This window comes from Ovis canadensis, chromosome 21, assembly GCF_042477335.2.
Source record: "Ovis canadensis isolate MfBH-ARS-UI-01 breed Bighorn chromosome 21, ARS-UI_OviCan_v2, whole genome shotgun sequence".
NCBI classification, from domain to species: domain Eukaryota; kingdom Metazoa; phylum Chordata; class Mammalia; order Artiodactyla; family Bovidae; genus Ovis; species Ovis canadensis.
Genome location: NC_091265.1, coordinates 56,996,537 through 57,007,922, shown reverse-complemented (window position 1 = coordinate 57,007,922; position 11,386 = coordinate 56,996,537). Strand labels below are relative to the sequence as shown.

At 54.7% G+C, this 11,386-nt stretch overlaps 1 protein-coding gene across 1 annotated transcript in view; it reads right to left on the bottom strand.

Moving 5' to 3' along the window:
• Positions 1–849: 849 nt before the first annotated feature.
• The window catches only part of INCENP (inner centromere protein), a 28,435-nt gene continuing 17,898 nt past the window's right edge, over positions 850–11,386 (bottom strand). Inside the window, exons 11-18 of the mRNA XM_069565956.1 lie at positions 8,241–8,350; positions 8,050–8,170; positions 7,611–7,733; positions 6,406–6,584; positions 4,628–4,706; positions 4,338–4,442; positions 2,743–2,893; positions 850–1,326 (exon numbers count right to left, since the gene is read on the bottom strand). Of these exons, the coding sequence (XP_069422057.1) occupies positions 1,112–1,326; positions 2,743–2,893; positions 4,338–4,442; positions 4,628–4,706; positions 6,406–6,584; positions 7,611–7,733; positions 8,050–8,170; positions 8,241–8,350 (1,083 nt within the window). The 3' untranslated portion in view covers positions 850–1,111. The remainder of the gene's footprint in view (positions 1,327–2,742; positions 2,894–4,337; positions 4,443–4,627; positions 4,707–6,405; positions 6,585–7,610; positions 7,734–8,049; positions 8,171–8,240; positions 8,351–11,386) is intronic.

Below are 11,386 nucleotides of genomic sequence, written 5' to 3'. Positions count from 1 at the left end.
ATTTTGTCCTGAAGTAGGGTCAGCGAGCATTTTCTGTATAGAGTAAATACTCTCACCTTTGCCAAACATTAGGCCTCTTTTGTAACTATTTAACTCTGCCCTCAGCAGGCAGATGGGGACAGTAGTTAATTCATGTCTATAGAGTGGGTTCCAATAAAACTTGACAAAAACAGACTGTGACTTGATTTGGCCCATAGGCCCAAGTTCACCAACCCCCGTCCCAAGAGCTGGAGGAGGAGACGGAGCTATGGCAGGCTTAGTACACAGCTAGCGGCAGTGGGGCAGGGCCAGCTTCCATGGAGACGCAATAATGAGGCGGCTAATGAGCATTTAACCTGGCGGCTGCCTGGTTTTGCTGAAGAAACATCCCAGCTGCTTGCACGTACTGGTCCTGAGGTAGTTTCAAGAGGTGTCCCCTTCCTCACCCAGATCTGTTTCAGCGGCACGTCCATGTTCTAAAGTCCTTCCAGCATCTGTGTGGTGAGGGTGGATGGAACCTGAGGCGTGGAGGGGCTGAGGGCCTGTGTTAAGTGGCAGAGCTGTGTCAAGAGCCCAACTCTGACCTTAACTCCAAGTCTGACCCACTGAATGAGCCCCTCTTTCCAAGCAGGGTGGTGCCCAGAAAAACAGGCTTGTAATGTCACCTGCCTCAACACGAAAGTAACTGAAGTGTTTCTCAGGGTTGTTCAGGGCTGCCATCGGAATCGCCTGCTCCATCAGCCTCTCTGTGGGTGGGATCCAGCTGACCTTGACACATCTCCTCTTCCGGCCCCTCCGGCAGCCCAAGACAGAGCCAGGGTCCGGGGCTTTGTGCAGAGAAGGCCTGGTGCCATGATACCCACAGCAGACTTAAAGGAATAGGCTTTATTAATCTAGCTCTCAAACACTACAGGCTAAAATTCAACTGAACTCTAACAATCTATTTACAGAGTGCTGTCAACAGACCAGGCGGGGCTAGGCTGCTCTTCACCCGTGACACAGAGGACATTTATATACATCTGACCAAACCCTCAGGGACAGGATACCAGGCAGGAGGGCAGCAGGTCAACAGAGAGACGGACAGACAGACACAGCAAAGGCTGAGACAGTCGAGCGGGCCCGCGGGCCTGGCTCAGTGCTTCTTCAGGCTGTAGGCCAGGCTGCCAGGGACCCTGGGGCCCTGCAGGGGCGGCGAGTTCCACACGGCGGAGCTGGTGCGCTTATGGTAGCGGGGCTTGCTCTTCTGGAAGATTTCCTCCAAGTCCAGTTGGAGGAGGCTTCCGAAGAGATCCAGAAGGTCTGGGGGCTGGTAATACTGGCGGATGACGGCCTGGCTGAGCTGGGTGCCTGCGGGGGGACATGAAGGGCTAGCTCACTGCCCTGTGTTCCCCCTGAGTCTCCTCCCATCTCCCTGCCCTCCCACAGAAGCCCTGTCAACCTCTCTGCCTCCTCACTCCCCCACCTCCTGCCACATCAACTCTCCGCAGAGTCCTCCTCTACAAAACAGCAATAACCCCTCACTGCCCGCTCCTGTAGCCCTGCTCTGGCAGCTCACGTGAGCCAGGCACTCGGCCGAGGTCACTGCATGACCACCTCATCGTGAGACCACCACGGCCACCTTGACGAGACCTGCCCAAAGGCACACAGCTGGTGACCAGCAGAGCTGGGGTCTAAAGACAAGTCCAGCTCCAGGACCAACACATCTGACGTCATGTTTGATGGCCTTGACCAGCTACTCACACCATCGACACCGCAGCCTCGTCATGCCTGGTGCAGGCTGGGGCTGCTGGTGGCTCAGAGCCTAAAGCGAGGCTGAGGAGGAACCCAGGGGGTCAGGGTGGCAGAATGCGTGCCCAGCGCTTGCCTGGTACCAGGCCTTCCTGCACTAACGTGCCCTTCTCAGCTGGGTGCTCTCAGCAGCCCCATTCCAGATGGGAGAACTGAGAGTTCAAGTGGGCTGGTGGAGGTCAACCACAATTAGCCTGGCATCCTAGCCACGCTGACTCCTGCCAGCTGCCACCTCCAGAATGACTTATTATTAAGGAGACAGAGTCAGATTCCAGTTACTGTGGGGTTTAGATGAAGTGAGACTCACAGGGCCTGTGGTCTGTAGAGGGCTGAGCTCCCGGGGCTCTGGGCCCTTCCTCCGGGGAGTGAGGCCCACCCCACCCTCAGCTCGGCCAGTTCTGTGAGATGGGCACCCACTGGCCTCGCTCACTCCCGCAGGGTTTGGACCCAAGCCTAAGGCACCTTCAAACTCACCCACACTTCTGTTTAGAGACGTGTAAACTCGGGGCCCAATCCTGCTTAAGGGCTCCCATCTCCACCCCCAGCTCCCGCCACCAGCTGGCCAGAACCCCCACTCCAGCTCTTCATGCACAGCCAAAACCCCGCTGCCTCTCTGAGCTCTATTCCCATCCCAGGCGACATATTTGGGTCCATCTGGCCTACTGGGTGGGGCTCCCAGGGGGAGGCCAGCGTCTGAGACGGAATACCCAGCACCACACCTGCCGGCAGTCAGCCAGGATCTAATTCACCTGCTGAGAACGGAGGCACCCAGCGCCGTAGGTCTGGTCTACAGGTGAGCTCACTGGTCAGGGCCGCCCACCCTTTCCAGGAGCATCCGGAGGTCCGACACAGAGCTGGCCCGAGAGTCAAGCTGCCAGCCCACAGGCACAATGGGCTCCTGACACCCACAGCCGTCGAGCCCTCGGAGTCACAAGTGGGAAGCTGCCCTCCTGGGGAGCTCCAGGCCCCGCTCACCTCGGGCCCAGCTGGGGATGGGCTTCCGGGGATGGGCCTCGTCATCGGTGGAGTCATCACTGTTTAGATCCATCCCGTAGTCATCCGCATTGATCTTGGGGGGAGCCCTGTGCCCCTGAGGGGTCATCTGATACGACGTACAAGCTGGAGACTGGAAAAGGTGAACATGGCTACTGGCTGCCCGCCCTGCATGCTGGCCTCTCCTGATGCTGAGAAGCGCCGGGCTCTGGCCACCTCCCCTCATTTCACAGGGAAAAGAAAGAAAAACGTTCAGGGGTTGCTTTTTGATTGAAAAAAAAAAAAAAATCATGCCATGTACATGACTCTTATGTCTTCCTTTTTCATGTAAAAGCATGTTTCAAACGTTCTTCCAGGTCAGTGTGTATGTGTGTATGTCCTTTGAATGGCTGCAGGGCACTGCACCGGGAACTCCATGATTTGTAATTTAACCACCTGGTTCAGCAACCTTCCAAGTTTTCAACATCCTAAACTAGATTGCAACGAAAACCCTTCCTCACACTACATCCGTCTGTAACAGCATTAATAGCCTAAATGCTAGTCGGGGAGGGCTGATTAAAGAAATTCTGGTACCAAGTGGCACACAGCCACCAGAAGCAATTAATAAATGGTGAAATAGGTGTGTACAACACATTAAACAAGCAAAAAAAAAGGAGGGGGGAAAAAAATCAAGCTGCTAAACGGTATGTGTTCTGGACTGAACGTTTGTATTCTTCCCCCACATTCCTATGTTAAATCCTAATCCCCAGTGTGATGGTATCTGGAGGTGGGACCTTTGGGAGGTACAGCCCTCCTCAGTGGGATCAGTTCCCTTAGAAAAGACCCCAGAGAGCTCCCTCTCCCCTCCAGCCATGTGAGGACACAGCGAGAAAACGGCCATCTGTGAGCCAGAGGAGGGCCCTCACCTGCCAGCGCCTTGACCCTGGCCTTCCCAGCATGTCTGCTGTTTCAGCCACACAGTCTAGGGTCATTTGTTGTAGCAGCACAGACAGACTGAGACGGAATGTACAGTCTGGGCCCATTTGAAAAACTATATATATGTGTGTGTGAGAAAAAGTGTGTACAGAATATTTATGAATGTTTCAATATAGAAGGAAATACACCAGACTTAGACTTACCCTTTGAGGGCACCTTTCTTTTGCTTTGTATTCTTTTATAAAGCTCAGTTTCTTTTGTTTTTAAACTATTTTCTACTTTCAGAATAAAGAACAATACATATATCAAAAATAGTTGTTGGGGGGAAACACTTGGGCTGACTGTATCCTTCCTCTTTCTCATGAAGGGAAGTGAACGTTACTCAGTCGTGTTGGATTCTTTGTGACCTCATGGACTGTATGGTCCATGGAATTCTCCAGGCAAGAATACTCGAGTGGGTAGCCTTTCCCTTCTCCAGGGGATCTTCCCAACCCAGGGATCGAACCCAGGTCTCCCACATTACAGGTGGATTCTTTACCAGTTGAGCCACAAGGGAAGCCCCCCTTTCTCACAGTCCTAATATACTCAGCCTGTGCCTCCAGCTCCTGGGAAGGGAATCATCAGAGCCAGGGGGCCTCTCCACCCTGATGCCCGGGCCTCACCTGCACGTCCACGGTCACGTTCAGGCTATTGCTGGCACCCGCAGCCTCCTTGGCCTTCTTCTGCTCTTCCTGCAGCCGCTGCTCAGCCAGGCGCTGCTGCTCTTCCTGGGGCCCGGAGACAGCGGGAGGCAGGATGTCACAGACCAGGGGAGTGCGCTCCCCCACTCTGCGCCAACCCCAGCGCAGCCCGGCGGGCACAGCAGCTCCCGCCCGAACCACTGGGGCCAGGCCGCCCCAGCCCAGAGCTCAGTGCAGAGCCCTTGGGAGCCACATGCCCGGCCCCCCGTTACCTTCCTCCTCTTTTCCTCCAGCTCCCGTTGCAGCCGCTCCTTCTGTAATCTCAAGGCTTTCTCTCGCTCCTGCAGCTCCCTGAGGACCGAGCCAGAGCCAGTCAGAGCAGGAAACCGAGCCCCTGTTCCGTCCCTGCCAGGGAAGCCAGGCGGCCCCGGCCCACTGGCAGGGTGGGCACACTAGCTGAGGGCCAGCAGCTGTGCTGGGGGCTGGCGTGCACAGCCGTGTCGGGGGTGCTAGGCTTTGAGGCCACCAAGCTGGGCCCCCCTCCTCCACAACTCTGCACCTGGCTCTTATCTGCCGTACGATGGGAACCTAGCCCCTTTCAACCAGAGTTGACGGGACAGTGAAATGAGGTCTTTTGAGTCACTGCCACTCGTCCTGACCGCAGGCCCACACCCAGGCCCAGGCCTGATGTGAAGCTGGGCGGGGCTGCTCACAAGCCACCTCCGTGTACTTGCTTGGATGACCCTGAACAAGTCACGGAACCTCTCTGAACCTGTGTGCCCCTCTGGAGGTGGAGCTGCTGGTACACCGGCCACAGGTTTAAACAGAAACGGGTGGAAGGCGTGTAGCTGCCAATTATTATGACCACCAAACCATCGTCCGTCCCCTCGAAGCCCCCGGCACTGCCCAGCACACATCCGATTCTAAAAGCACACCAGCTGCCACCCTCTGCTCCCTTCCCAGGCTCCTGTCTCTGGCTCTGCCCACAGGTCAAAGGACACCTTTGTGCCACTCATCAAGCACAGGAGACAGCCCCGATGCAGTGAGCCCCCTGGCGGTGGACCCCCCACGCAGACGGACGCCTGGTGTTTCCCAGGAGGTGGAGGCAGGGCCTGGGCCAAGGTCTGCCGTGTGTCTACACTCGCACAGGCAGAGTTCTCTATGTCTACACACAGGCACAGGGCCCCATACAGCTCTCGGCCAACGGTGATTGTGGTTTATCCTCCCTGGCACCCCCGGAACCCAGCACAACCAGGCACAGGGATTGGTCTTGGATAAACACCGGTGGAACTAAGTGTGGAAATCTTTCCTATCGCAGAGACCCCTGTCTCTGAAAGGGCTGGCTCATCCACCATGGTCCCCAATGGGGGTGGGGAGCTGCCAGGAAATGTTGATGGGGGGCAACCCGAGTCATCATCAGAATAGAGGAGCAGAGTGGTGGGCAAGAGCCAAGGACGCCAGAGGGCATCCTTCTTGGTGGGACGCTCCCACCCAAAGACCCTCAGCAACTGCTGAGAAATGCTGGCTCGCCCTGCAACCTCCCTGCCTCATGTCAGCTGAGAAAAAAACACACCAAAGGGCTCAGCTTATCCGGCTGGAGGCAGAATGAGACAAAATCCTGAGTGACCCTGCCTGGTACTCCTTGAATCTCCAGCAACCAACACACCACGTTTGGGTGGTCTGCCTGGTTTGGAGCCAAGAGAAAAAAAGCCTCCCTGTTTTGCAAAGCGTCAGTTTCTCAGTCATGTCCGACTCTTTGCGACCCCATGGACTGTAGCCCACTAGGCTCCTCTGTCCATGGGGATTCTCCAGGCAAGAATACTTCCAGGAGGATCCTCCTGACCCAGGGATCGAACCCAGGTCTCCTGCACTGCAGGGAGATCCTTTCCCATGTGAGCCGCCAGGGAAGCCTATAGGAGGAAGGGAACCCTTCTTTTCCAGACCCCCGAGTGAAGGCGGGAGCTGCCCTGGGTCATGGCTACGCCTGTGTGCGCCACACGTGCAGGACGGCGGGGCCCCCGGGGGGTGGGCCGCCCGCCCGGCCGCTCACCGCTCAGCCTGTAGCCGCTCCTGCTCCCTCTTCCGCTCCTGCTCCCGCTGCTCCGCCAGCTGCCGCTCCTGCTCCCGCTGCTCCGCCAGCCTCCTGGCCTCGGCCGCCTTCCGCAGCCGCTCCTGCTCCTCCTCCCTCCTCTTCTGCAGCAGCTCCTGGTGCCGCCGCTCCTCCTCCTCCTGCCAACAGGGAGCACGGTCAGGGCCCGCAGGCCAGCCTGGTCTGCAGGGGCCACAAAGCGTCCAGGGAGGAAGAGCGGCATGAGCCCAGGACACCCCACCAAAGCCCCGTCCACAGGGAGCACCATGACCGGCCTGAGAGGCACCCTGCGACAACTGCTGCTGCTGCGGCGTATTTACAGCCTGGAGCCAGACCCTGGAGCTGGGGGACACCAGGCGGGTCACACAAGCCCTCTGGCCTGGTCTGTCCTCATTGATAAAACATGGACAACAGTTACGCCCATGCCTCATGAGCCTGCTGGGTTTATATACACGACGCACTTAGAACAGTGCCTGGCACTATGGAAACACTTCATACGTTTCAGCCACTAGTCTTGTAACTCCCCAATGACAGATTCGCATCCCCTAGAGTCGTGAGACTGACAGTCCTCAGGACAGGTGGGCCTGTAATCTTTTGTGCTCTGCTTAGCTGCTCGGCCCTGTCCGACTCTTTGCGTCCCCACGGACTGTAGTTCGCCAGGCTCCTCTGTCCATAGGGATTCTCCAGGCAAGAATACTGGAGTGGGTTGCCATTCACTTCTCCAGGGGATCTTCCTGACCCAGGGATCAAACCCAGGTCTCCTACATTGCAGGTGGATTCTTTACCATCTGAGCCACCAGGGAAGCCCTGTAATCGTAATCCTCACAATAACCCTATCAAACAGATACCACTGTTACCTGAAGGAAATGAAGCACAGAGAGGTCAAGGAACCCACCCAAGGTCACACAGCCAACAGAGGGCAGAAATGCAATTGGAAGTCTGGCTCCCGAGGCCATGGACTTAGCCCTCAAACTGCTGCCTCTGCAGAAAACACAAGGCAGGTCGCTGTCACCATCCCCATCTCCACAGCCTCTGCTGAACCTCCTTCCGAGCTCGAGGCGACAAGATCCACCAGGATCAACCTGATGGAGCGGCGTGTGCCTGGCGGTCCTCAGGGCCCTGCAGACTCCCCCACCTCTTCCCTGCGGCCGCGCCCGCGTTCACACCTGCTGCAGCCACTTGAGCCTCCGCGCCTCCTCCTCCTGCTTTCTGCGCGCCTCCACTTCCTCCATCTTCTTAGCTGCTGCCTTCTTTCTGGCCTTCTCCTCTGCCAGCCGCTCCTCCTTGGCCTGCAGAGCCCAAGCCCAGATGCCCATTGGAACAGCCCCCCTCACTCAACCCTATGGAGTGGGGCTTGGTACTCTGTGTGACAGATACTGAGTCCCATGGTCCTGGCTTGCTCCCACAGCCCTGGGGAGGGCGCAGCCAGGAGGCAGTCCCGCCAGGAGCACAGGGCTGTGCTCGCCCCAGAGCAGACCTTCCACCCTTCATGTGGCTCAGAACTGCGGGGCCCATGACGGACAGGAGAAGGATATGGGGCAGGAGACCGGTAAGGTCCCCATGGGTCCAGTCCACTGAGCTGCCGCCCACAGCCCAGGCCCGCACCTTCTCCGTCTTCTCGTCGATCTGAGCAAACTTCTGCTCGATCTGCTTCTTCTTCTCCTCCTTCATCTGCTCCACCCGCTCCCGGGCCTGCAGCACCTTGCGGAGGCGCTCCTCGCGCTTCCTGTGGGCACACAGGGTGGTCACGGGGGTCCAGCGAGGCTGGGTGGGCTGCAGGGCACGGAGGCACTTACAGCTTCACCTCCTCCAGCCGCCGGCGCTTGTCCTCCTCCACCTTCTGCCTGCGGAGCTGCTCAGCCTCCTCCTTCCGCCGCAGGTTCTCCAGGCGCTGCCGCTCTTTCTCCTGGGGTGGGGGGGTAGGGAGTGAGCGAGCACAGCCCGGTGCTGGGCTAGGACGACCCCCAGACGTTGCCCTGGGACCCCCACAGCAATCCTCCCCAACCCCACCAGACAGGCAGCAGCACCAGACTGCTTCTGAGAGGCAAAGTCACCCCAAAACGGCCTCCATTTCCACCCAGATGGAGGCCTGGGGCTTCGGTCTCTCTCCTGGGGGAATCCAAAGGCCTCCCAGGGGCCTGAGACACACGTGTCCTCACCTGGGCCTGGGAAAGTTCTGGGCAACACAAGAGTCAGGCTCAACATTGGATGTATGCTCTGAGTCTAGCTATGTAAAAAGTATATTTGAAAGAACGGGATTGGGAAGGGACAGAAAGGCAGTTTTGAAAGTTACTGTTAATGTTCTATTTAAGGGGGTGGATGGGTGAAACTCAAAGTCACTCAGTCCTGTCTGACTCTTTGTGACCCCATAGACTATACAGTCCATGGAATTCTCCAGGCCAGAATACTGGAGTGGGTAGCCGTTCTCGTCTCCGGAGGATCTTTCCAACCCAGGGACTGAACCCAGGTCTTCCGCATTGCAGGTGGATTCTTTACCAGCTGAGCCACAAGGGAAGCCCCTGGGTACATGTATTAATTTTTTATTATATGTGCAATATGACCACACACACATACTTTTGTGTGTATTAACTACTTCCTAACAGTTGAAAAGAAAAGGAAAGATAATACTGCCATATGCTAACAGAGGTTTACTATAGGCTGCACAGGCAGATGAGCGGTGCCATTTTTTCTCTTTATTTTTCACACTTCTTATGGTACGGCTACATAATAATTTCAAAAACAACTTTTAAAAGTGTGAGTTGTTTCAGGGCTCCTTCTTCAGTGGTGAAGAATCTGCCTGTCAGTGCAGGAGACATGGGTTCAACCCTGCACTACCACACCCGAAGCTTTGAGAACTAAAGCCACAGGCCACCTGCCAGACCCCAGCGTGACCGCTGGCTGGAGCACCTGGACAGGTCCAAACAACACTGTGAAGGCTGGAAATCTGAACTGACGCTGGAACCAGAGCCGGGACCAGTGGGTTGCCACTAAAGGGAACAGTAACATTCTCCATAAGACCTCAACAAGACCCAGTCTCCTAACACGGGCTTCCCTGGTGGCTCAGACAGTAAAGAGTCTGCTTGCAACATGGGAGACCCAGGTTTGATCCCTGGGTCAGGAAGATCCCCTGGAGAAGGGAATTGCAGTATTCTTGCCTGGAGAATTCCATGGACAGAGGAGCCTGGCAGGCTACAGCCCATGGGGTTGCAAAGAGTCGGTCGGCTATGATTGAGCAACTTTAACTCACTCCTAACATCATATTCAAAACGTGCAGGATGCGATCCCAAATTACTCAGCATAAGAGAACCAGGGAAATCTTAACTCCCATGGGAAAAGACAATCAACAGACACCAATGCCAAGACGACGTGTTGGAATTACCTGACAAAGACTTTAACACAGCTATGACAAAAATGCTTTAATAAGTCATCAGAGGATTCTTAAGAAACTGGAAAAATAAAAACTCTCAGCAAGTGAAAGATCTAAAGAAGAATCAAATGGAAATTTTGGAACTAAAAATACAGTAACTGAAAAAAAATTTCAGTGGATGTACCCAACAGCAGAATGGAGAAAACCTTAAGATAAATCAATAAAATGTATCCAGTCTAGGCACAGAGAGAAAAGATAATTGAAGAAAAATTAACAGAGCCTGAAGGAAATGTGGGATGACAACAAAAGGTTTATGAGATGCTGGGGAGAAAGGAAACCAAACCTTGAAGAAACAATGGCTGAAAATGCCCAGAGTTGCTGAAAGATATAAATCTACAGATTAAAGTGAAGTGAAGTCGCTCAGTCGTGTCCGACTCTTTGCAACCCCATGGACTGTAGCCCACCAGACTCCTCAGTCCATGGAATTTTCCAGGCAAGAGTATTGGAGTGGGTTGCCATTTCCTTCTCCAGGGGATCTTCCCAACTCAGGGATCAAACCTGGGTCTTCCGCACCGCAGGCAGACGCTTTACTGTGTGAGCCACCAGGGAAGCTGAGGTCATCAAAACTTAAACAGGATAAACCCAAGGATACACATACCCAGCCAGAAAAGAATCAAACTGCTGATAACTTAGTAATACAGGGCTTCCTTGATGACTGAGTGGTAAAGAATCCACCTGCCACTATAGGAGACATGGGTTCGATCCCTGGGCTGGGAGGATCCCGAACACTGTGGATCAGGTAAGCCCATGCACCACAGCTACTGAGCCTGCGCTCCAGAGCCCGGAACCCATAACTGCTGAGGCCACGCGCCACAGCTGCTGAGCCCACGTGCCCAGAGCCCGTGCTCCACAATAAGGAAAGCCACGGCAGTGAGAAGCCTGCAACGCCACAACTAGAGAGCAGCCCCCACCTGCACAGGAGAAAGCCTGCACGCCGCAACGCAGACCCTGCGTAGCTTGAAAACAAACACAAAAACCACTTAATACAAATGGAAAAAGCCTGCAAAGCAAACACCGGGAAAAAAGACACATTATCTAACAGGGAGCAATCATTTGACGGACATCAGAAAGTATGGAGGCCAGACAGAAATGGCACACTGTAAGATTGCTAAAAGGAAAGAACTGTTACTCGAGAATTCCACTTATTCAGTGAAAATATCCTTCCCAAATGAACTTTCTCAGACAAAGGAAAACTAGAGAATTTGCTGGCAGCAGACTTGTTCTCAAAAAATTGCTAAAGTGTATTTTCTGGATGGAAGAGAAATGATAGCAGAAGAAAACATCAAAAATGAAGAACAGAAATTTCTGGGTAAATATCAACAGACTTCCTTTCCTCTCGAGTGTCTTTAAAATGTTTGACAGTGGAAAGCAAAAATTATTCTACCAGGGCTGTCGATGTATGGAGATGAAACACGTAAGACAAGGTTCACACACAGCGGGGAGTCAAGGCGCCTACAGGTAATTGATGAGATACAGATGCTAAAGCGACTGTGAAAGTTAAGTATGTAATGCCTC